Raw genomic sequence first — 27,117 nt, 5'->3', positions numbered from 1 at the left:
AAGAAACCAGCATTAAAATGAAAAGTGACCCCACTCTGTGGGAGAACATATTTGCCAACAATACATCTGAAAAAGGTTCATTTCCAAAATATACAAAGTACTCATAAAACTCTACAAAAGAGCCCTGGCCGGTTTGGCTCAGCGGTTAGAGCATCGGCCTGCGGTCCGGAGAGACCCAGGTTCGGTTCCCACTAAGGGCACGTACTTCGGTTGCAGTTTGTCCCCGGCCCTGGTTGGTCGTGAGGGTGGCAGCCACTCGTGTCCCTTTCGCGTCGATGTTTCTCTCTCTCTCTCTCCCTCTCTCTCCCTCCCACTCTATCTGTACAAAAAATGGAAAAATGTCCTCAGGTGAGGATAAAAAAAAAAAAAAAAACTCTACAAAAGAAAGACCAACAATCCAATTAAAAAATGGGCAGAGTGCCCTGGCCGGTTTGGCTCAGCGGTTAGAGCGTCGGCCTGCGGTCTGGAGAGACCCGGGTTCGGTTCCCGCTAAGGGCACATACCTCGGTTGCAGTTTGTCCCCGGCCCTGGTTGGTCATGCGGGTGGCAGCCACTCGATGTGGTGTTCCTTTCACATCGGTGTTTCTCTCTCTCTCTGTTCCTCTCTCTCCCTCCCACTCTACCTGAACAAAAAATGGAAAAATGTCCTCGGGTGAGGATAAAAAATAAAAAAAATAAAAAAAAATGGGCAGAGCACAAGGGGATTTCCCGAGGGTGGGGCAGATGCTGGTGGTTAGTGAACCTCTATTAGCACTTCAATGGCCCACAGGGTGGGGTTGGATCTCCGAGGGAGGGGTTGCTGCCTCTCCCAGAGCCCTGGGAAGGAGCAATGTGGCCACCGTTCTGAGTGGCTGCACTCAGCCAAAGCTCCGAGCGCCCTCCAGATCCCGAGCGTCCCAACACAGTTCCAGTCCAGTCTGCCCTCCCTCTGCCGGAGCCCAAGGAGAGAGGAAGGGAGAGAGATAGAGAAACATTGATGGGAGAGAGACACATTGATCAGCTGACTCCTGCGCATCCCCCACCAGGGTGAAGCCCGCAACCCGGACATGTGTCCTGACCAGGAATGGAACCAGGAACTCTGAGTCCATGGAATGACGCTCAGTCCACTGAACCACACCAGACGGGCGACAGTTTTCTTAATGTACTCATCATGTTTTGGCAACATTAAGTTTCAGATTAGGTTTATGGTTTTAACAGTCTGAGTCAATATTGTAACATTTGAGGAAACATGATATTTCATATAAAAATTGTAAACAGAATCTTATTAAATTATGGGATATTTTTGTACTTTAAAAAAAAAAAAAAAAATGGGCAGAGGACCTGAATAGACACTTTTCCAAATAGGACATACAAATAGCCAAGAGACAAATGAAAATATGCTGACCATCATTAATAATCAGAGAGATGCAAATTAAAACGTCATGAGAAATCACCTCATACCTGCCAGAAAGGCTACCATCAACAAATTACCAAACAAGTGTCATTGAGGATGTGGAGAAAAGGGGACTCTAGTACACTGCTGTTGGAATGATAGACTGGTGCAGCCACTATGGAAAACAAGATGGTGATTCCTTAAAAATTAAAAATGGAATTGCCATTTTACCCAGTGATTCTTCTTTTAGGAGTATATTCTAAGAAGCCTGAAACACCAATCAGGAAGAATATATACACCCCTATGTTCATAGCAGCACTATTTATAATAGCTAAGATCTGGAAACAACCCAAGTGTCCCTCAGTAGATGAGTGGATAATAAAGCTGTGGTACATTTACACAATTGAATACTATGCAGCTGTAAGAAAGAATAATCTCTTACCCTTTGAGACTACATGAAGGGACCTGGAGAGTATTATGTTGAACAAAATAAGCCAGTCAAAGAAAGACAAGTACCACATGATCTCACTTATTTATGGAATATCATGAACAAAATAAGCTATTGATCAAAATGGATCCAGAGACATGGAAGTAGGACAAACCTCAGGAGGGATTGGGGGATGGAGGAATGGGAATAGATAAAACCAAAAACTTATATGCATATATGCACAACCAATGGACACAGACATTAGTTTGGGGAAAGCAGGAGGGGGGTGGGAATGGGGAGGAGGTCCATGGGAGAAAAAGAAGAATACATTTATAATACTTTCAATAATATAAATAAATAAATAAAAATAAAAACATGCAGGTAAAATCTATACAAAACTTCTCATATTTGACCTACTAATATTTGTCCCCCATATACAGGCACTTGGTTCAAATCAAATCACTAGTAATTAATTATTTTGTTACTATTCTTTTTTTTTAAATGTTTTCTTTATTAATTTTAGAGAGGAGAGGAGAGGAAGAGAGATAGAAACATTGATGAGAGAAAACATCAATTTGCTATCTCCTGAATGTCCCCCACTGGGGATTTGGTCCACAATCTGGGCATGTGCCCTGACTGGGAATCAAACCAGCAACCTCTTGGTGCATGGGTCGATGCTCAACAATTGAGTCACACCAGCTGGGCTATTGTTTTTATAAACTCAAGTGCTCTAAAGTTTTTCATCAGTAAATTTATAGGAGAAAAGTTTGAAGAGATCCAGATTCAAGTTTCCTGACAATCTGGACCAGAATGCTCAATGCATCATTAATATTTTTGTTTATTGAAAATATAGAGGCAAAGATGTGCAAAGTTATCAATACTTATAAAAAGACTAATAATTGCCCAGCCAGTGTGGCTCAGTGTTTGAGCATCGACCCATGCACCAAGAGGTCACCGGTTCAGTTCCCAGTCAGGGCACATGCCCAGGTTGTGGACCAAATCCCTAGTTGGGGTGGGGAGCATGCAGGAGGCGGCCAATCGATGTTTTTGCTCATCAATGTCTGTATCTCTCCCTCTCCCTCTCCCTTCCTCTCTCTCTAATGTCAATAAAAATTAAAAAAAATAAAAAGATTAATAATTAAATTAATACACATTTTTAGGAGAGTACTACAAACTTCATTGTCACTCAGAAAGAGACATACTCAGTGTTCTAGACTCAAAAGAAGTCTGAAGGACTTCAAATAAATAAAATAATTCCAAATATAACTACTATGACCCAATTACCTCGGACTTAATGACAGGAAGACAGACTATCTTTGGAAGGGGCAGGAAAGAATATTAGAATTGATAGAAAATATTAGAAGAGTAAGAATACTAATCTTAGCAGGGCACTAGCCATAGTTAGAAAAAGTGTTAATCATCCTTTACAATGTTAATCATGATTGCTTTGTTCTGATTTTAAAAAGCCCACTCTGACCTGGCTGGAAGGTATGCACCTCAGGAGGTATACTGTCCATTTTCCTAATTGAAGACAAGGGGCACTGCCAGACATCGTGGAAAGATTAACAACCTGATTATCTATCAGAACATTGGAACCTGGACCTCTGACTGCCCCTGCAGCCCCTAGCCAACATTCTTTCCCCTTGCTAGAAACCTTTTACAATCCCTCTCCCCAGCCCACATTCCTCTGCCCTTGCCTGTCATTGTTTCTCTACCCTTTAAAAGCAGTTTGGGCCCAGCCAGAATGGCTAAGTGGTTGAGCATTGACCCATGCACCAAGAGGTTGCTGGTTCAATTCCTGGTTAGAGCACATGCCCAGGTTGTGGACCAAAATCCCAATGGGGGACATGCAAGAGGTGGCCAATCGATGTTCTCACTCATCGATGTTTCTATCTTTCTCTTCCTCTTCCTTCCTTTCTCTTTAAAATCAATAAAGAAAAATAAACAAACAAACAAATAAATAAATAAAAGCAGCTTGCAAGTGAGGAGGGGCAGAACAGCTTTCACGGGATAACCCACTACTCTCCCATACTGCTGGCAATATTGGAATAAACACTCATATAAGATTCAATCTTGTCTCTGCTTAATTGGTTCAAGTAATAACAGGTGACCTGGATCCATTGTTTGTCTGGTTTCATATTTTGATGACTCTACTGGACTGCAAGAGGGACCCTTCTATGGTGAGTACTGGGATCCTGCTGGCTGCCTGGGACTAGGTGTTCCTAGGACTAAAAAGAGGACTCTCATTATATTCAGAGCTGTCAGGAATTTTCCTGTTAGAGACCTGCTTTTGGCTCCAGCATCCTTGTTGCCTCACTTAAGTTGAATTGAACGTATGTAACTCTGTAGCTCTGTAACTCTGTAATGAGCAGTGTCTGGTGTCTGTTGCCTCTCATCTAGTATGAGCCTGATCAGCTTCTGGATGCAAGTGACTTCTCATGGTCCTTGCCTGGTCTCCAAACCCAAGCCTGATCAGCTTAGAGTTGACATTGCTCTGTGTGGCACAGGGTATTCTGTTTGGTACTCTGGCTGTACCAGCAAAGGGGCACGGTAAGCCATAAAGCTTTTGTTTTTAGGCACACTTGTAAATATCATATTTTAGGGTGGGTTTTTGTCTTGTGTGACTTTGCCTACAATTTTGCTTAATTTGTTTAAAGATGGGGGCATATCTCAGTTAGCTGGGGGACCCACCTGTTTGTGGTAAGCTGACCCCATGGCAGGGAATGCAGGAACTTCCCAGCAGCTGCTGAGATTTTATCTGCTCTCCCTCTCAAAATATCAGCCACCCAAACACTTAACTAATGCCAAAAAAAAAAAAAAAACAGAAAAAAAAAAACCAGTTATAAGGGCTCTCCTTTGTCTGTTGCATTCTGTTCTGTTAAAGAGCTCTCCGAGAGTTCTTGTCTGTCTGTAATGGAGTTTTGGTTTTGAATATTCTTTGATTGCTCTCCTGTTAGGGACTTGGTTTGCTCTTTGCTGTTTTATGAACACAGGGAATCCTCTGTCTTTGCCATTTGGACTTTGTGCCACTTAGACTTGTGAGGGTAATTTTGTTGTGCTGGTCGGTGTGATAAGATTCTGAAGCTAGTGTCCCTGTCCTTCCTTTTGAGAGTACTCATGTATTTAGTTTAGATGTTGTTTCTGTTCCTGTTTTAAGATAGGGCAGTATCTCTTCTTATGTGCAAGATTTCATTTTGTTACATCATAAGAATTCTACTCAGAAAGATCTAAACTGATGATTCAAAGAGGATAAAAGCTCTTACCTCCCAGAGAGTAAAAGAAAAATGTGTTAAATAAGTCTTTTAAACCCATTAGATCCTCCTCCTGGAGACCTGGGAACTACAGCAGACTCGGAGAAATGGGCAAATTAACACCACCCTAAAACTCTGTGCAGGCTGTGGAAGCAGCAGGGGCCAGTGTCCCACCTCAATGTGAAGGAAAAAACACGGTACTTTTAAATTCAAGCCACTGGAGTCCTGGGAGCTGCTGCAGCCCCTGGAATAAGCTGTGGGGTCTATTATCTCCCCTTCCCCTGCCTATTCTCCAGCCTTCTAGAACAGTTCACTTTTGAGCACATTGAAGGAATACAGTAATCACCAAGAATCATATGGGTAATTTAACTGATATTTTTTAAGTCATTAACATAATATACAGGTTCATTTTGCCTGGGTTTGTAGGAATAAGTTCATATTATCTGTTTGTAAAGAATTTGTCAAGAAAATGGCTTGGGTAATGTTGACTTTTTTAAATAATAAATAAATGTAACTAAAATGAAGGGTTTTTGGTAAAGCTTTTCAGTAATAATTATATATGTCAAACATAGTTTTATAAAGTCTTTGTAACTTAAGCTCTAGAGGTTTGTTGGGTTAAATAATTAAAATGTTAAATATCTAGGTATTTAAAAATAACAGGATACTAAAATGTTAATTAATCTGAGTTTGCCTACTTTGGGCTTCATATTACAGAGAAGCTAGAGGATAAATTTAGATCTGTCAATGAATATCTTATATTTTATTTAAAAAATGTCTCAAAAATGTAAATATATTTGCCAGTCTGAGGAATGTTAATTATTTGCCTGTCACACACACACACCCAAAGATCAAGGTTTCTAAGAGTTAAAAGCTCAAATTAATTGGACAAAAATTGTATAATTTTGGTGATAGGAAGTATAAAATATGAACATATTTTTATTTTTTTAAAGAAAGTTGTTCTAAAACTGGTTATTTCTGAATGGGTAAAAAAGGTTTGTGAAAGTTGTAGAAAAGGTTTATAGAGAGAATTATAAGTAAACTAAATAATAAATTTAATTAGATAAATGAATCTAAAATGAACTAATATAGAATTTGTTCATTTTCCAGTCTGTTAAAAGGAAAAAAAAAAGTTTTTTCTATGTTTGCCCAGGAAGCAAAGGTTCTATATATTATTGAAATGTTTATATGTTGTGCTATGTGATTATTTAAAAACCCATCTTCTTTATGGTACCTAAACACTAACCTATGTTTATGTTTAATATCTTTTGTTGTTACTTTGAATGAATAAATAATTCAATACTGTTTCATAATAATAATAAATAATCTTTTGGTCAAATATGTTTGACAAACTTCTCAGGGTTTGAATTTGAAGAAACTTTTCCTTGACTTAGATTTAGCTTTAGGTCATTCCAATAGGCCCTGGAATGCCCTGGATTTGTTTTCTCTTCTTATGAAGAAAAAAAAAAAAATTATGCCTAAGGTACATAGGAAGTTTTGTCACATAAAGAGATAATAACTATATTTTACTTATACATGCATGTTATTAATGGATATTCTGGAGAATATTTAAAAATCTCCAGAAGTCTACAAATTTTAATATACTTTTTTTATAACTCTGATTGTTACTCTGGAATGTTGTGTTTTACAAAATGAACAAGATTCTGTGTCAATTACCTTGTAATAAAATCTATAACCTGTCATTTTAAGTTTCTTTTTTGTCATTTACAGACAGTCACTGTTTTACTCTGATGCATTTGAAAAGATGGTATATATTCTGAAAGACCCATGGAAAGAACTATGACTTATTTTAAATTTTCAGATAATCCTCTTGAACTGGATGGAAATTACTAGAACTCTGTGGAACATCTGAATTTATGGAAGTACTGGCAAGAAAAAAAAAATCAGAAGAAACAGAATCTGATTATGGGACTGAATAAAAATAATTATAGTTTTGGTAATTCTTTTAAGTATTGCTGATTTTAATCTTTTTGTTTTCCAGACATAAGAAAACCTGTTTCTTTTTTTTTTTTTCCTCACCCAAGGACATTTTTCGATATTTTGTTCAGATAGAGTGAGAGGGAGAGAGAGAGAGAGAGAAACATCGACGTGAGAGCGACACATCGAGTGGTTGCCACCCACACGACCCAACCAGGGCTGGAGACAAACTGCAACCAAGGTACGTGCCCTTAGCGGGAACCGAACCCGGGTCTCTCCGGACCGCAGGCCAACGCTCTAACCGCTGAGCCAAACCGGCCAAGGCGAAAACCTGTTTCTTTTCTTAAAGCAAGTTAGTAAATTATACTTCCAGAATTTGGAAGCTCTTAATGAGTATTATTAATTTCATGGCAATACATTTATTTGCATGAATCCAATGGGAGTCTGATTTCTTCATAACAAGACACATAAAGCCAGTTTCCAATTGCAGTTTTATTAACCAAGACTTTGACTGAAATGTCTGAGAGAGATAGGCCAGGATTCTGGATGTCACCAGAAAGCTTTAAGGAATGAAGATTGACTTTGAAGCCGAAAAAGCCTCTTGGAGACATGGCCTGGTACGTTGTTTGGTCACATGGTTCATAATAATCTTTCCAGGTAAGGAACAAAGGTTGCTTTCTGAAAGATGGCAAAAAAGAACCTTAGCATCTTTGGAAACCTCAAGGACTTGAGGATATAGCCCAATTCTGCAGGTATTCCAGGCAATGCCTGATGGCAATTGTGTTTTTGGCTTCTCTGCCCTGAGGGGGCTGACTGTTGACTGCTCAGTAGAGCTCTATCTAAAAATTCCTTACGAATAACATTCCAGCAAAGTAAAATTGGAGAAAGCCTATGCTATCAATTTTATCTATTGATTCTCTCATATTTATGCAAATAACCAAGATAGACTAGAACTGGACTTAATACAGTCTCTTTAACAGTAAGGTACTCTTAGAAAAAAATTATGTCTCAATGAGAACCACAATACCCAATCATGGGTATTGATTTCCAGTGCAGTTAACTGTCTTCAGTTTTGTTGTAAGGTTTTGTCTGTATATGCCATGCATGCCTCAGTACCTGATGACATCACTACAGATGTTTTAATTGCAGACAATCTGTCAGATTGTCACTGCATGATTTCATTTCAGTGGAAGCCTATGTCTGAAAATCTTCTCAACTGGTTTATAATTTAATGTATACATTAGCCTTTATGTTTTCTGTTCTTCTGTTTTGTAGAATGCCTATGTCCCTGTTTATCTAACTGTTTACTCACACAGTATAGGCCCCATTATAAAAGTTACCTGCATCACTATCTCCTGAAACATGAGACTCAACAGTTTGGACTTACGATTGAGTCACTGAAACGCACATGGTCTATTGACTTCACCTAAAAACTGATTTCTACTTTTGGCTCCCCCCTTCATTTATCAGAGAGGGAGAATCTCAGGACTCTGCCCCACCATCAGCCAGAAATAGCTATAGATGAGACCCGATGCCCCTTTTCCTTGAAAGGATTCAGAGTCAAAATTTACAGTGGGAAAATATAATAGGCCTGGAATCATACAGTTCAACAAGATACTTTTCATTTAAAACTAATCTCATAGATATGAGATGATAAATCAACAGTGGGAAATGAAAGGGGCAGGACAGGATATTAGAATGAGTGGAAAATATTAGAAGAGTAAGAAAACTAATCATAGTAGGGCACTAGCCATAGTTAGAAAGAGTGTTAATCGTCCTTTGCAATGTTAATCATGGTTGCTTTGCTCTGATTAAAGAAAAACCCATTATGACCTGGCTGGGAGGTGTGTACCTAAAAAGCTTACCTCAGAAATGCTGTCTATTCTCCTAATCTGAGGACAAAGGGGACTGCCAGACATCACAGAAAGATCAAGAACTTGATTATCTATCAGAATGCTGGACCCTGGATCTGTGACTGACCCTGCAGCCCCCAGTCTACATTCCTTTGCTGGAAACCTTTTACAATCCCCCTCCCTGGCCACATTCCTCCCCCTTGCCTGTCATTGTTTCTCTACTCTTTAAAAGCAGCTTGCAAATGAAGGGGTGCAGAGCAGACTTTATAGGATAACCCACTGCTCTCCCATACTGCCAGCAATATTGAAATAAATTCTCATATATGATTCAACCTTGTCTGCTGAATTGGCTCAAGTAGTAACAGGAGGCCTGGACACATTCGTTGTTGTCTGGTGTCAGCTTTATTTTTTATTTATTTCTTATAAATGAATGGAAGAGATCTGAACGTTAGCAACCAGGCTAGAAAATTTGTAAAAAGATTTCCACTGTTTGAGGAAGCACTACCAAAGAGTAAAACTTCCTAATGTGGTTGTAATTTTAAAACTATTACCTCCAGAAGTGCAGTTCAAATCCTTCACATTTTTCTTTGCATTTTAAACAGGGAGCTCCAAATCCTTGCTCATGACCTAAGCCCATCTGTTAAAAAGAAAACAATATGGATTTATGATTACATATTTTTAAAAATCTAAATAAGTCAATAAATTGAACTTTTGTTTTTATATTTTTACAAAACATGCTTATTCTACATGATGTGATTATATATTTTTTTTCATTTATTTATTTTAACTTTATTGTTGAGAGTATTACAGATGTCCCTAATAAATTGCACTTTTAATTTCACTTACCACTCCTATTTATAAACTTTCGAACAAATCTTTTATGAGTATTACATTGTTTAGTCAATGATGACACCCTGGTAAGTATATGGTGACTTCAAGTACATACATAACATACTTTGTATTCTTATTGCTTTTTTTTTTTTTTTTTTATGAAACAAAAAGCATCAGAATAAAACCATATATAAGACTACAAATTTTGCAATTTTCAAAAAGTCATGAAATGATTTCTTTGGCCACTATATGTCCTGTATACATAAGTATAGGGAGCTGAGAAAGTAAGCCTGGCCCTAAACGACATATTTTGCATGAAAGATTTTAGGTGCTACAATAAAAATATTATTTTATACTATGATAAATATAATAATAGCAACAACAAACCTATATTGAATACCAAAGGATTTAGATACGTACTTATAACCTCATAAAATGCTGTCAATAATGCTGTCATATAGACAACATTATTCTCCATTTTAGAGATGAACAACTAAAATTCAGGGAGGTTATGGAACTTGCTTAAAATCAAAATGTTAATAAGTCTAGGTTTAATTCTTAGGCTTGTGCTTTTATGCCACGGTTGGAGTGGGGGGATTACTATTGCCCTTATCATAGAAAAACAATGTTTTTTTTTTACCATATTATATAATAATTCTCAGGAACTTGCTGATATATGACCTGAGTGGAGGAGAAGGACATGAGGGAAGGACACAAGAAGGCAATGTAAGCTCTTTTACCCAACTATTGATATTATAGTAAAAAAGATCTGCCTACTGGCTTAGCATCAGCACATTGGGAAAAAAAAAAAAAAAAAAGAGAGAGAGAAAGAGAAAGAGAGCTTATTTTGTGTTTTAAATATCACATCAGTGACTACTGAAAAATTCATTTTCTGTTAGTGCCTGGAGTAATACTTCAAGACAGACAAGTAACAGATATTTTTCAGTGGCATCCTTTTGTAATGTTATCAAGTTGTATTTGTCACTAAGCATTCAAAACTATATGATAACTTATTCCTTGAAAGATCAGCCTAGCCACGCCCTTAAGTTTAATAATTATATTAATAAACAGGAAGCCATCCCCATGTTTTGTTTTGTTTTTTGCTTTTTTTTTTTTTTTTAAATAAAGAAAGCCCTTCCTTTTTTCTGAAGAAAATCATCATATCCTCTTACCATAACTAACGGCATATTCAAAACCAGCTGGTCCACTGAGCTGCTTAGGAGAACCCATATTACTTTGTCAGCCTATCTCAAGCATGCTTTCTAATGGTGAAAAAAATCTGTCCAACATTAACTAAACTTCATCACCTTTGCCATGTCTACATTACCAATTTTCAAAAGAATAACAATTCTCCAAATAGTATATTTAACTTTAACACTAAAATATACTTTATTTTTTATTTGAGGAATCAAATTGTTTCCATGTTACTGATGATCACAGTTCTCAGTACAGAAATAAGATGGACTAAGCAAAAGCCAGAGAGAGATGGCTATTCAAATTTTCTGGCCTTTAATGAGTCCAGAAAACTCTTTTATAATTAAAGAGTTTTCTCCATTACAATACCCATAGTAAAATGAACAGCTAATCTAAAGAGGTGTATTCCTTTTCAAGCCCTTTCTAGTTTTCCATTAAGGAGAGTTAACAATCCTGAATTCACCTAGTTCATAAAATTGATTCATACTGTGTTCCATGCATTTCTTGCTAAACCCTGACCTCAAATAAAAATTAAGATTATATTATTAAGGCTTAATCACAAAACTCAGCTTAAATTAACTACTTTTAAAGTCTCTTCTATGTAATCCATAGCAAGAAATACAATTCATCTTGTGACATAGAACATACATACACACATACAAACTTATGTGCGTGTAGTATGTGCAAATCTTGAAACAGAGACTTATTGGCTTGGATAATAACTGAGACTAAGTGTGATTCTGCCTAAATACATTCTTGCCTATTTTTAAATCTGAATTCCCTGGTCTGAGCAACATTAGGCTTAATAAAATACTACAAACATACTGAAAAAATACCATCATGTTTTTTATTTCTCAATAAAGTTTGGAAACTCAGCTAATATTACTAGAACCTCAAATAGTCAGCAGACATTTTACTCTAAGTAGCTCACTGATGATTTACAAAGTCAGCCTTGGAAAGGAAAAAGTTGCTTCTTTCCTACCTGCTTTTTATCTTCTTAAAATAGTTATAAAATTGTTTATTAGAATTATTAAAACTGGTATTATTACATGAATATCTGCTCTTTTAAAGTGCCCCACATATTCTTAGTGCTGGACAGGAGTAAGCAAATCCCTGGTATAAGAGATCAGGAAGCTAAAATTCAGAGGAGGTGATCTGCTCCTGGTTATACAATCAACAGCAAGTTAACCTAAAACTCGGTGTCTGACATGCTCCACTGAGCTGCAGGAGTAGACCTCCATAGAGTGTCCAATGGGAGCCCTTCAGTCTTCCAAAGAGATTCCCTGGCTCACTTGTGTTTCAAGGAAAAGGAATACAACAAGCCTCCTACAACATCTCTAAATGTAGAATACTTTCAGAAAGATTTATAAAGGTAAAATCTGAATCTGTCAGGAAATTGGAAAAGCTATTTTGAAAAAATGATGCTTGAATTGTGATCAAAAGGTAGGCAGCATCTAAGTCAGCAAAGAGAAGGAGGAAGTACATTCAAGGCAGATGAGACACCATATGGGAAGACCTGTGGCAGAATAAGGCATGGTAAAAGCCTCAGACATCTTAGAACATTTGGAAGATGAAAGCCTTGTAGTAGGCAGAGTGGGTTTTTTCCCTTTTCCCAAAGAAAAAATAAATCTTCTAAAATATTTTCCACAATGTCTTAGGGCACCAGGTTTAACAGAAGAAAAGATATTCCCAGAGACAGTATGAAACTGGTAAGGAGAAGTACTAGAAAAAAAAACAGGCAATGGGGCTGAGTGTGAGAGGATCAGAGCCCCTTTCAACTCTGCTACCCAAACCTCAGAGGGGGCCATCCTTAGGGAAATTAGGAGACCTGACCTGAGAAAAGCAGAAATTTGAGAAAACAGCTCTACTTACTGCCTGCCCTGGAAAGCTCAGAAAGCATTGCTCCAGTGTTCTCCCATCTATTGGCTTCCCTGGAAGGCCGATTTAATCTCTAGATAGGCTCCTTTCAGCACAGTTGTGACCACCTAAAAAAAGTATTACCTCCCTACATTCCATTTTATTCAAATACTCAAACATAAGGAGTGAGGGTATTCTGAATATATCGTAGAGAGAGAACAAGTGAATGAAAAAGAGTGGAATGAGATCGTGGCAACGTGATACACTCTCCTGTGATAACCCAACCGAAACAGTTCTAATTAAAATTAAACACTCAAACAAAAAAGACATTTTCAAAACCATTGTTAGCAGCTAAAGCAACTAGAAAGAGTTTCAGTTGGCAGTGAACTTATTTTTCTTTGGGAGTTTCATTTATTATTATAGCTATAATTGACACTCAGCAATGAGGATCTCTAATGCCACATTACTGGGTGGGAATTTCTTCCATATCTTATCCTTTTTATCAACTTGTTAGGATAAAGAAACACAATGCCACTCAAACAACAAAGATATGTGGTTCACCAGCTAGTATTTTCTCTGTTTAGTAGATTGCATGTTCCAGACTGAATTATAATCTAGAGTGCTATTGGGTTCTCTAATCCTGTTAGATCAAATTTATATGATAAAACTGTGCCAGAGCCCTGGCCGGTTTGGCTCAGCGGTTAGAGCGTCCGCCTGCGGTCCGGAGAGACCCGGGTTCGGTTCCTGCTAAGGGCATGTACCTCGGTTGCAGTTTGTCCCCGGCCCTGGTTGGTCGTGCGGGTGGCAGCCACTCGATGTGTCCCTTCCACGTCGATGTTTCCCTCTCTCTCTCTCTTCCTCTCTCTCCCTCCCACTCTATCTGTACAAAAAATGGAAAAATGTCCTCGGGTGAGGATTAAAAAAAAAAAAAACTGTGCCAGAGAAGACAATTTTGTTCTGCTTCTGTTGTCACCCCAATTTAGGCATCTAGGCATCTGCTATTATCCCTTCACAAGTCAAACCTATATCAGATAAAGGAAACATATTAATTCTACTCTATAATAAAATGTGTTTCAGAGCCAGAGCTGCCCCAGGCAGTTTCTCAAGGCTGATTCCCAAACATTTTGGGGCAGAGGTTCACAGGGCCTGGGATCCCATAACTCTTTCTGATTTCAGTCCAATATCTGAAACTTCATCTGCCCCAAGAGCTCAGCCAATTTCTCTCCCTCCTTTAGGATCCCCTCAAGTCCAAGACCCAGAACTCTTCTCACTATACCTCTTCTCTTCTCTTTACTCTCAACATAAACTATACCCTCTGGTCAGGGTCTCCTTTCCTCAAGAGCCATGACTGTTCCTCTTGGACATCTAGATCATGTAGGTTAGTTTCTGTCCAGGTATCTGGTGAACTTTTGGTGAGGGGTAAGAACAGGAAGGGTATATGGGAGGGCCTGGTGGAGAGGAAAAAGAGTCCAGAAAGTTCCTCAGCTAAGGCACTTTGTTAAAAAAGTGAAATTATCAAGAATTACATGGCAATATGTCAATGATGTCTCATTTTTTAAAATTACATGGTTAAAAATATTAGAGAACTAAAAAAAGCAAACAGAATTATAGAAATGTAGACGGATCACTGAAGGAGAGTCAGAAAAACAAGGTCTAGTCACAAAGTGTCACTACAAAGTTCAGTGATTTTAAAAGTCATTCTTTCCCCCTTTGGGCTTCATCTACATAATGATGAATCAACTAGATCAACTCAAAGACAACTCTTAATTCTTTAATTATGACTGTAATTTATGTTTCAAATTAACTTCACCTTAGTGTGTTATTCAACATTGTCATCTGTCAATGTTTTAAACACTAAATAGAAAATAATTATTCGAGAAAGCAAATATATTATGGGTTCTTAAAGTCTGAATTGTCTGAACTTAGTTTTGAAGAATAGTTTATAAAGTACACATAGGAAACAAAAAATTTAAGTTATGAGGGATAAGACTCAGTTCTGTTGCATATAATTATTTCAAAAGCAAATATGATATGAGATTCCCTGCAGAATCAATACTCGGTGCCTAGAAGCACATATTTTTCATAAGCACGCAAGTCCCAAAGCTGCCTACTTCATTTAATTTTAGTAACACATTCTGGATAGCATCAATACAAGGACATGACAGATTAATTTCTTTCTTCAATATCCAAGAAAACAGGTCCTTTGTATTGACTATATTTGGAAAAACTATAATCAAGCTTCAGGAATACCTATCAAGACCCTTCAAAAAAATAAAAATGGCCATATTTATCCTGAAACACAAATCATAGAAAAAAATAAGTTTTTAAATATCCTTAACTGTAGGCTCCGGATACTGAACTTATATCCCCATGATCTGTGCCACCAAACATCCTCTTATTCCCTGCTTTTTTTACAGTAAGAAATGGGAACAGGATAAATTTCCTCATAGTCATTTCAGGCAACCAGATAGGTTGGCAACATTTCAGGTGACCCTTCTGACCCAGACAAGGGTATTGCATATAAGATACTTCAAAGAGAAAAGGATAGGAAAAATATGGTATTTTAAACATGGTCTGAGATGATTTGGATCTGGAAGATATTACGCAGTATTCAGGGTGAGATCATCTGATCAAGCTGTTTTCATAACCAAATTTTCTTCTGGAGCAAGGAATCGTGTCATTACTAAACAAGGTAGTGTTACTAAGACTTTTTTAATCATCTTGGAATGAAGCTGACCAAAGTAGATTATATGAAATATACATATATATTCTCCTTCTCTTTGTTTGTATGTGTGTACATATACATGTCTATTTATCTACCTATGATATATGTATGTATATACACAAAAATGTATATACACACATATATTCATAGTAGTATAATCTTAAAGAACATTTTAGACCTTGTTCACACAAATGAATATTCAAGACTATAGAACCACATTTCTAATTAATTCCTCTCAACACATGGCTCTCTTAGAAACCTAGTGGAATCTGTGAAATCCCCTCTCATGAATCATTATATTTTGATTAATCTCTGACTCAAGATTTCAAATTGTTTTAGATTTTTAGTTCATTGCCTGTTTTCCAATCTCTACTGAGACCTATAGTGCCAAAAAAGGGGAGGTTACATAGAAAACAAGACTTAAATATAAAAAGTGGAACCCTTCAACTTTTATATAATTTGCCAACTTTCTTAGGTGAGAATAAAAACTACTGTGATTAAGAGCTCTTATAAATCATTCCTAATAAAATTCCTATATATTTTTCTCTGCTTATAAGAACAAAATCCTCCATCTGTGGGACTTTTGCATGGCATCCATTTAAGTAAAATCTGCTCTGCCATCTCCTGCCCCAAGGCAGGATATCTCTGCTTTATCTCTGCATTTTGAACCATTTACTCAACAAGCCAGTCTTTGCTGATCTTTTGTTCCACCCGTGCTTTGGGGTGGTTACTCAATAACTTATCGCTTGACAACAAATAATCTCGTTTTTTCCTGCCCTATATATTGTGTAAATTTCCCCAGAATAAACGAGACTTGATCAGAACCCTGTCTTGTCTCCATTTCTCATGTCTCTTGTCCCTCCTCATCCTCACTCCCCCTCTAGAGTCCTCGTTGCTCGACCTGTGGGATTCCATCTCTCCCTTACTCAAGTCTAAAATACATGAGAAGAAGAATGAAGAATAAGTCTTGGGCCAGGAGGCCTCTTTATCCTTGTGTAGCCATGCTTATTATGCTCCCATGTGCTGACCTCTTCTCTAAAAATGACAAATGTGTTCCCTCATCTCCACTTCCTTGTTAGTGTTCAAATTTCTGTGATGTCAACCTAAGACCACTCTCTCCTAACTGACTGCTCCCTTTGTATGAAGTCATATTGTTGCTCCCAAAATATTTTAATAAAACCTAATGATCATAGCAGTCCCCTTGTTAGGTGTTTTAATGAGTTCAGTGAATTTCACATGTCTTATGGCAGTAAAGAGCCTTTTCAACCTGGCAATGCCCTCACTCTTACCATCCTCCTCCTTTCTCCCCTCCCTTCTAGCTGCTCTCTGCTTCTAGGGCACCTGGATCTCATTCCCGTCTTCCATCTGGCAAAATTCTACTCTCTATAGACCCAATTTAAAAGTCAGTTACTCTGTGATACCTTTCTTCATTTATTCATTGAAATGTTCTTCTGAATTATTATTTGGTCTTGATAAAAATTCTATTATTTAATTATTTTTAACTATGACTGTTTACACATCATTTTATGCTATTAGACTGTTTCTTGTTCCTATATAAATTCCTGATGCCTAAATTTTATTTATTAGCTGTTTCAATCACAAATGATTTTTTATATAGTATATCTTTACCCCCAAGAAATTTTCCTCCCCTCTCCCCCCTACCCTACAGAAAGTCTGGGGCAGGGGCGGTGATAATAATAATAGTGACAGCAAGTATTTCTTTTTCTTTTTCTTTTGAGTTGAGATATAATTGACATATAATATTAGATTAATTTAAGACATACTATGTAATAATTCAATATTTGTATACATTGAGAAATCAGTACCACAAAAACTCTAGTTAACATCTGTCACTTTAAATACATACAATTTTTTTCTTGTGATAAGAACATTTATCACTCTCTTAAGCAACTTTCAAATATGCAAAACAGTATTATTTATTGAGAACTTATATTGCCAGGCATAATTCTAAGTTTTTTATGTGGATCATCATGTTTTACCCTTATAAAAGTCCTATGAGTGTCTGAGGCACTATTAATTATTATCTGCACTTTCTTCGAGGTGAAAAAATTACAACTTATTAAGTTGCCGAAGGTGATTGCATTTCAAATACCTATTCTTAATTACTAGTGCCTAAACACAGGTCATGAACATAAAAAGACCCTGGGCTAGATAAATCTTTAGTAAATCAGGTTTTTTGTTTTTGTTTTTTATTGTTTTGTTTTGTTTTTTAATCCTCACCCGAGGACATTTTTCCATTTTTTGTACAGATAGAGTGGGAGGGAGAGAGAGGAAGGGAGAGAGAGAGAGAGAAACATCGATGTGAAAGGGACACATCGAGTGGCTGCCACCGCATGACCAACCAGGGTCGGGGACAAACTGCAACCGAAGTACGTGCCCTTAGCGGGAACCGAACCCGGGTCTCTCCGGACCGCAGGCCGACGCTCTAACCGCTGAGCCAAACCGGCCAGGGCTGTTTTTGTTTTTTAAATAGGAAGACCATGAATGTTGTGGCGTGAAAAAACCGAGAGAATACCAGAGTTGAATTAAAGCCAAATAGAGAGCAAAGCTGGCAGAAGACTGATCCTGAGTTCTCGGAGATCAGCCCCTACTGGGCTTGTTACAAATTTCTGCAACTGGCATTTCTTGTTGGCCTTGGGGGAGAGCAAGCAAGCAAGTACAGAGGCTGAGGCAGTTAGTTATATATGAGAGGGAACCGAGGTGGGACTGAGCTAAGGTGGAGGGAACTGGGTGAACTGGGTCAGCACACATCTATCCTGCTATTCATTTTATTGTCTAAGTTCTAAAAAATAACAAATTTGCTTAGAGGACAAGTACATTTATAAGAGTACCAGGCCAGCTGGTACTTCCTCAGTTTGCCTCTGAAAGCTCCATGGTTGGCCTTTTGTATTATTTAATCAGGACGAGGTGATAGGAGCAGGCCAGCACACCGACCAGTGTGGCTCAGTGGATTGAGTCGTCCAGTGGACTGAGGTACTGGTTCAATTCCTAATCAGGGCACATGCCCTGGAGGGCTCCATCCCTAGTAGAAGCTGGGCAGGAGGCAGCCCATTGATGTTTTTGTCTTACATCGATGTTTCTATCTCTCCCTTCCTCTGTCTATAAAAATCAATAAAAACATATTTTAAAAAATAAAATAAACAGAAAGAAATACAATTTTTAACTTAAGATTAAAGGATTGCAGCTCATACATAATCAATTAAGGGTCTATGGTTGTCAGAACCACCTAGCCAGAAGCAAATGGAAACAAAACTCTTCACTGCAGATTCTAGGATTCATTTCCATATTTCTTCAGCTTTTCAGTGCATAAAGTACAAAGCTAGAGTCCTATATGAAACTATATCAGCAAATTCACTGTGAACCTAATGGGCTGACACCTCTTTGTTCACATACACTACTAAACATTACATAGACTAATCTGTTTTGAAGGAAAAGGAAACAGTGATCATTCAGCCTAAATAGTTTATAATACATTCTATTCTGGAGGTACTGAGTCAGTCTTTCTGGAATTTTAAAAAATGACTCCCACCCAACCTGCCGCTACATTTCTTAAGGCAGTACAGTGACACAGAAACCATCACAAAGGGGATTTGTCTATCCTGCAGTCTGAGGTGTAATCAGGTTGTAGCAGATTACCTAAGACATATATACAACTTCAGTAAATAAGGTAACATATTTGACAAAGATCAGAAATAAATCCTGGTGTTTTTTAATAGGAAACAATAATTAATTTAAGCTTGGTAGGATACCTTGAAACACTTCTGATTATACTTTTTCTTAATGAATACTGGTGGTTAACATGGTGCGGTGGTAGTAAAAATACCTCAAAAATCATTTGTTAAGATCTTACTACCTGCCAGGCACAATACATACATCATCTTGTTTATTTCTGAAAACAACCTATGGGAAAATGTTATCATCCCTATTCACAAAAAAGGAAACTGAGACTTGGAGAGATTAAGTAATTTGTGCAATATTGCCCAGCTAGCAAGTGACAGATTTGAATCTTGGCATTTATAACTCCAAATCTTGAGCTCTTAACTACAAAGTCACAATATCTTTTTATCCAAAATGAGACTTTGAAGATAAGTAATAATTTAAATGAGTAATATTCCTCATCTGTAACTTCAAGAAGAATAGGTTCTAATCTGAAAGACTGCCCTATTTGTCACTATTCAGGCAGGAGCTCCTCCTTCCTAAAAAAATCTGAGACTAATTATAAGGAACTGGAATGTCTGCACACCAGCTGTACTAATAAAGAAGGCTCTGAGGTCATTAATTCTCATACACACACAAGGGTCTTCTAAAGAATGGGGTATGGTGAGAAGTCAGGAAAAATTCAAGGTCCTGATGCAAAATATGTCTCTTCCAACGTTATAGCAAGAGAAAACTGTTTTCAAAGAAACAACCAAATATGAATAAACAATTAGATCTCAGAGTTGAAAGGTCTTTATTCAAAATGTGTAGACTTATCATTAGTACTGAAAATAATTTGCTATATTATATGTACAATTCTGTACATTATTATTGTTGTGGCCAGGGATAATACAATGAAACAAAAACTGAAATTTCATTTTTTTAAATCACTAAATGTCTAGATTTATAATGTAAAACCTCTGTATTAGTTACAAATTATCCCAAAACGTGGTGGCTGAAAATAACAAACATTTATCATCTCACCATTTCTGTGGGTCAGGTAGTTGGGAGTGGCCTACCTAGGTGGGCTGGCTCAGGATCTCTTGCAAGATTGCAATTAAGGGGTTGGCCAATTAAGTTAGGACCAGGGAATAGTCTTCCAGAAGACAGGATATAATGATGTTTAGTCTCTAAGCCTTATGCTCTATCCATCTTAACATATATACATATTTGTGTTTACACTTATATACAAATATACGTGTATTACAGAACTCAATCAGAAACCAGAATGCAAAATATCAGGCTTAACTAGCAAAAAATTTTTCAGAAATATATTTAATAGAAAAATTTCACAATATTTGTAATATGCCCTAGCCCTCTTTAATGAACACAATAAATGTAAACAGAATAAAAGTAAAATAAGAAAATATTTATATAAACTTTAGGCTATTACCTAAATTTAGCTGGTGATAGAATAAAATAAAATAAATATAGCACTACTTTGTGATATCAGGATGCAAATTACTTGATTCAAATGAGATAGTATTATAGTCAGAGGTTCATAACTACTTTTCCACTACTGCTTACTTATTCAAAACCTAATATATAAGGCAAAGGATCTGCACTTTGGGTAAGCAAATAATAAAAAGAAATTGTCTGTTCAGTTTATGCTGGTTCCTTATAAACATGTTCCAAACTTACTATCAGATTATTTTTATACTACTGCATAAAAGAAGTTGCTTGAACTGTTGAGTAGAATACCCTTCTTGTGAACTGGACTCAAAAAAAGACTCCTCCTGAAACTGTGACCTTGAGAAAGACAATGCAGGCTATTAAAAAAAGAGAGAGAGAGAGAGAGAATTAACAGGCTATGCTTGTTGCTGAAATTGCTTCTCAATTAGGATTGGGTAAGATCTGCCTCCAAGGAAGGACTCTGCAACGGCAAATGCTTATTTATTTATTTTTCTTCTTTAAAACTAATCTGTATTGTTGAATGTATTACAGATGTTCCTCATTTTTCCCCCATTGACCCCCTCCACCCCACTCTCACACCCCCTCCTGCCTTTCCCCACACTGTTGCACTGTTGTTTGTGTCCATTGGTTATACATATATGCATATAAGTTCTTTGATTTATTTCTTCCTACCCCCCAACCCCTCTACCCTTTGAAGTTTGTCAGTCTAGCAACCAATTTGTTCTTCTTAATCCCTTCACCTCTTTCACCCATTCCTCCAACCCCCCTCCCATCTGGCAACCAACAAAATGTTCTCTGTATCTATGAGAATGTTTCTGTTCTGCTTGTGCATTTTGTTTGTAGATTCAATTGCCGATAGATATGTATTCATTGCCATTTTATTTGTTCATATTTTTTATCTTTTTCTTCAAGAAGACCCTTCAACATTTCATATAATAATGGTTTAGTGGTGATGAACTCCTTTAGCTTTTCCTTGTCTGGGAAACTCTTTATATGGCCATTGATTCTAAATGACAGCTTTGCAGGATAGAGTAATCTTGGTTGTAGGTTCTTGCTTTTCATCACTCTGAATATTTCTTGCCACTCCCTTCTGGCCTGCAAAGTTTCTTTTGAGAAATCAGCTGACAGTCTTATGGGGGCCCCTTGTAGGTAACTAACTGCTTTTCTCTTGCTGCTTTTAAGATTCTCTCTTTGTCTTGAACCTTTTGCATTTTGATGATGATGTCTCTTGGGGTTCATGTTTGGGACTCTTTGTGCTTCCTGGACTTGTATGTCTGTTTTCTTCACCAAGTTAGGGAATTTTTCTGCCATTATTGTTTCATATAGGTTTTTGATTTCTCATTCTCTCTCTTCTCCTCCTGGCACCCCTAAGATGCGAATGTTGGCATGCTTGAAATTGTCCCAGAGGCTCCTTACACTATCCTCATTTTTTTGGATTCTTTTTTCTTTTTGCTGTTCTGATTGGGTGTTTTTTGCTTCATTATATTCCAAATCAATGGTTTGCTTCTTGGCTTTACGTACTCTACTATTGAATCTATATAAATTATTCTTTATTTCAGTTAGTGTCTCCTTCATTTCTGACTGTGCATCCTTCATTTCTGACTGCTCCTTATTTATGTTCTTGAGGCCCTCAGTAAGTTCGCTGAGGTTCTCACTAAGTTCATTTAGCATCCTTATAAGCAGTATTTTGAACTTAGCATCTGTTATGTTGCTTATCTCAATTTTGCTTAGTTCTTTTCCTGGAGATTTATTCTGTTCTTTCATTTGGGACCTGTTTCTTTGTCTCCTCATTTTGGCTGCCTCCCTGTGTTTGTTTCTATGTATTATTTAACGAGAGGTATGGGGCTAGCTGAGACCAGATGCTGCTTGTTTGAAAGAATTTAGGAAAACCTAAAGCAGGATCCAAGACAGGCCAATTCTATGGTTAAGCAACTGACAACAGCTTGGGTGGGCCTGAAAGTTGGGTGGGGCGGGGCCTCAGGGAATCACCAGGGAGGGGAAAACAGTGTGAGACAAGTTGCTTGAGTCCCAGATATGGCGGTTGTCCAAAGGACCAAAGGCCTCTAACAGCACATCTGTCCAGGAAAAAGCCGCCTCTTCAGCCCTTGCTCCAATGCCAAACAGCTCGGTTCTTCCCTGTATGTCTCTGGCACCCCTCAAGCTGCTTCCCCTCTGAGCTTAGAGGGAGCAAGTCCGAGTAAGTCCATGTGTGGGCCCTTTAAGAGTAGCTGCCTGGGGCAGCTCATCGCGCCTCTTCCCCTCCTACCAGTCTCTATGTGGCTTCTTCTTTAATTTTGTACTTGTAGGACTTCCCTTTAGCTTGACTACAGGCGGCTTTGAATGATGGTTGTTCTATAGTTTAGTTGTATCTTTGATGTGGTTGTGGGAGGATGCGATACCGCGTTTACCTCCGCTACCATGTTGACTGGAAGTCTGGCACATGCTTTTATACACTAGCCCTCCAAGCCTCCTATTATTATCTATAAAAGGGATTTAAAAAACCTGACTCCAAAAGGCATCTGTAGGAGTCCTTTAAAATAATTCAAATCATGGCAAACAATCCTAATTTGGTTTTATGTCACCACCTCTAACTGGCTCTAAAGAGAAGATCTCACAGCTAAATATTGAGAGAACTGCATTAAGATTCCATGTGTCCCAAAACTAGAATATTGCCATCATTTGTGCCAGACCTAAGGGCTATAGTATTATTTCTTTAGGAGTAACCTGTTGTAACAAATGGATGAGGGCAGGGGAAGGTGACTGTACAATTATGTGACTTATTGCCACGAGTTCCCTAACTATCAAATCAGAGCACGTGCAAGAAAAGAACACAGCACAATAAACCCTTGATTTTGGAGACCTCAATTTAACAAACTCCATATTTAATTAATTAAATTTCCAGTCTGTATGTCATATATGAAAATTAACACCCTGTTAATTTTAAATGCTTTTAACCAGGATTTGCTTATAATTAAATTAACTGGGTTTTTTTTTTGTTATTGATTCACTGATATTTTTAACAAATATTAGCGACTAGGCCGTATGTTGGAAAAAACATTGTAGTAATTTTGCTGACATAAATAAATATTACATATCTACAACTATAGTCTACATATTTAAATCCAAGAGTCACTGCTCATAAACAATGTTTGGTGAATGATTAGCATGTGATCACACCACATCTCACCCAGTAATTGGTTCTGTTGTTTTGTGGCATGACTTTCTGCAGCAGTTTTAACACAAGCCAGGCCATATGTTCTGATGTGCGCTAAGCCTCACGCTAGCCATGTGCATTTGTTTACTTGGTGACTGGTGAATGCACACATTTACTGGACCTATTTGGTATAACTTTAAAATTACAGTAATACATAGAGAAAACTTTTCCATAAAATTAAACTTTTCACACATACTTAATTTTAATTACACAAATGTGTCTATATAAATAAAAACAGATAAACTTGTCAACTTTTTAACATACACATTCTGAAAACCTTTATTATACAACAGACATTTGGCTGTAACAAACACCTCCCTTGCCCAAATGAGTCCTTTGTATAGAAATTTTACTGTACAGGTGTGTTTTTCACAGAGCAGAGAATGAAGGGAAAGGCTTGCAGCACTGGCTAAGAGGTCCATTCGAGGAGGCTACCCAGGAGAGTAGGAAGATCCAAGGGATGTGGAGAGTAGGAGGATCCAAGGGACGTGGAGAGCAAAACCCAATAAAAAGAAGACACAGAAAACAAAGATTGGGGGAGGGGGGCATGCCAAATGACAGTCTGTTTTCCAGTTTTGCCCAGGATCGGCATCCAGGGGCATTTAGAACAACAACAAAAATCTTACAGCACAAACGGGGGTCTTGAGTAAATGGAGAAACAGAGGGAGAGATGCAGGAACTCTCCTGCCAGATACCTTAAATTGTTTACTTTTTGTCTAGTCGTTTTATACCATCCCTTACTCTGCAAAAAATTAATTGTGTTTACATGGTGTGGTGTGTAAACATAAGAACTTAACTAGTTTTTGACCCGTCTTTTGATTTTTCATCTATTAGAGAAGTGGTTTGATTTCATATGCTTTTTGTTCTATATTTAGACTACAGCCCAAGGACTCTCCCTTTATAAAAGGTACATAGACATCGTTTTAGATTTGTCTAATGATTTAGGGGAAATAGACAACTTTCAAAACATGCCTATACCACCTTTTTACCACTAGGATCAAATTTCAGTTGAATATTAATTTAATTTTCCTTTACCTTGATGGAACAAAAAGCAAGTCAAAATTAGATTTGACTAGATTATAAAGAGGGGCCACTGTCAAATGACCAGTGATGTCAAGGAACCTACAATGTCTTGACTCTTTACTCTTTTATATGTACAGAGGACTATGAGGGTAATTCAGAAGGGGAAAACCCTTTCCATGGCTCACTAACAGAAGGGATGTAAATTATGATTTATTGCCTTAAAAAAATCGCCCTTAAACATAGTGTCTTATTACAACTGTTTATTCTGTAGTTTCTGATCATGACATTCTACTCATGCTTCTGCAGTTTGGCAACTTGGGCTGGGTTCAGCTGGGCTCACTGTATCTGCAGTCACCTTGGAATAGCTGGTCTAGAGGAATCTCAGCTGAGATGTTTCATCTGTTCCATGTAGTCTGTCATCCTCCAGCAAGCTGGGCTAGTCTACTTCACATGGGAGCAGCAGGGTTCCAAGAAAGTAGTTAGAAGCAAAAATATCTCCTGAGGTCTAAGCTTGGAGTACACATGACATTACTTCTATCACATCTATTGGCAGCTCAAATTCAAAGGGTAGGAAAATAGACTTATTTTCTCAATAAGAGTTTCTGTAAAAAACTGTGGCCATTTTTGTAATTTACCACAAAAAAGTCCGAGAAAGATTCTGTTCAGGAAAACACACCTGTTCTTTACACTAGACCAGAATACTTGGTAATGTTAAATCAAATGCCCCCTCTCTATTAACCTAATTAATATAGCTTTGGTATACACTCAAACAAGTACTGGAAATAATTACTTATAAATGTTTACTTTTGTCTTAAAAAATTAAAATCAAAGTAATTTGCAAGTTATAAAAAGGAAAAAAATTAAATCCAATAATTTAATAGATCCAAAGTATTAAACTTTAAGTGAACATTTCTTTGTGCCCAACAAAGCCTCAAGTTATCAACAGTTTCCTGAAACATATTGTCATAAAACGCTTGATAATATATTCAGGTGCTTATTAAATAGGTTGAAAATCTATGAAAAATTTTCCTCCCTCTGCATTGATTTCTCAGTAATGATTATGATGCATCCGTTTACTGTCTATATGCAGACACTATACTTTGTGCTTTAAAAGGTTCATCTCCATTATCCTTATACTCCTGGTAAGATAGATCTGTAACCCATTTTCAGATTAAGATCCTGAGGGTTAGAGAGTTAAGTAACTTTACCAAATTCACACAGCTAGTAAGTGCCAGGACTAAAAACTCAACCCAGGATTCTAAAGCTGATAATCAACCTTGCTGCAATGCCCTCTAGTGTTCCAACCCTTTGCTTAAGGTATCCAAAGATCTAAAGATGAAAGATATGTGGAGTCAATATGGTCCCAACCTGCAAGGGGAGACAAGCATCAGCTAAACCTCAGTGTGACACTTCCTCTCTATATCAAGGGATGACACAGTGTATTAAATAAGAATCAAAATTAGGATAGATCACCAACTGTAGGCTAGGCTCCTGTACTGGTTCAGTGACACACTTCCTTAATTCAAACCTATGACCTGAAAAAATGATTAATTATGACTGACCATGTACCTTGCCTTTATTCTAGAAGAATCAAAACTGAAAATGTAATAGTATGAATACCAAGAGTTTACTGACTTTCACAGCCCTGTTCTGTTGGTTCATTTATTCTTCCTAGAATACCTTTTTTTTTTTGCCTAATGAAACTGAATTTGTCCTATAAATGTTGTTTCCTCCATAAAATACTCCAAATCCACACAAATAAAGTTAATTACTTCTGCTTCTGAGACTTCATAATAGTGGTCTGTATTCCTATTATTGCAATACTACTCGAAGTGTGGCAGTCCACAATGAGACACATAAAGAAACAGAGAGCAAGCAATTAGGAATTACTATTAAGCAATTTGATGCACTTAATAATTTTTTTTTCCTTATTGATATTAGAGAGAGAGGAAGAGAGAGATAGAAACATTGACGAGAGAGAACATCGATTGGGTGCCTCCTGCATGCCCCCCACTAGGGATCAGGCCCACAACCTGGGCATGTGCCTGACCAGAAACTAAACTGGAGACCTCTTAATGCATGCGTCAACTCTCAACCACTGAACCACACCAACCAGGCAACACTGAATAATTTTTTAGTCGGCCTTGTATTTGTCTTTTTTTACTAATTCATTTTATTGTGTTTTTTAAAATAATGGATTCAGAGTTGTTTTTTTTTAATAGTTTGGCATCACAGATATTGTGAGAAACACCATATTATAGCATTTATTTCACTTTATTCAGCACTATAGTTAATTTATATCTGT

At 37.3% G+C, this 27,117-nt stretch overlaps 1 protein-coding gene across 2 annotated transcripts in view; it reads right to left on the bottom strand.

Moving 5' to 3' along the window:
* TES (testin LIM domain protein) overlaps nt 1–27,117 on the bottom strand; it is an 89,889-nt gene that overhangs the window by 43,970 nt on the left and 18,802 nt on the right. The window contains exons 2-3 of one of the 2 annotated variants that reach the window (XM_036247353.1): nt 20,804–20,931; nt 9,390–9,475 (exon numbers count right to left, since the gene is read on the bottom strand). In XM_036247353.1, coding sequence (XP_036103246.1) covers nt 9,390–9,475 — 86 coding nt within the window. In that variant the 5' untranslated portion in view covers nt 20,804–20,931. The remainder of the gene's footprint in view (nt 1–9,389; nt 9,476–20,803; nt 20,932–27,117) is intronic. The other variant, XM_036247352.1, reaches the window with a different exon arrangement.

Source organism: Molossus molossus, unplaced genomic scaffold (genome assembly GCF_014108415.1).
Source record: "Molossus molossus isolate mMolMol1 unplaced genomic scaffold, mMolMol1.p scaffold_m16_p_7, whole genome shotgun sequence".
NCBI classification, from domain to species: Eukaryota; Metazoa; Chordata; class Mammalia; order Chiroptera; family Molossidae; genus Molossus; species Molossus molossus.
Note: the sequence above shows the minus strand (reverse complement) of the source record. Positions and strands in the feature narration are given on the sequence as shown.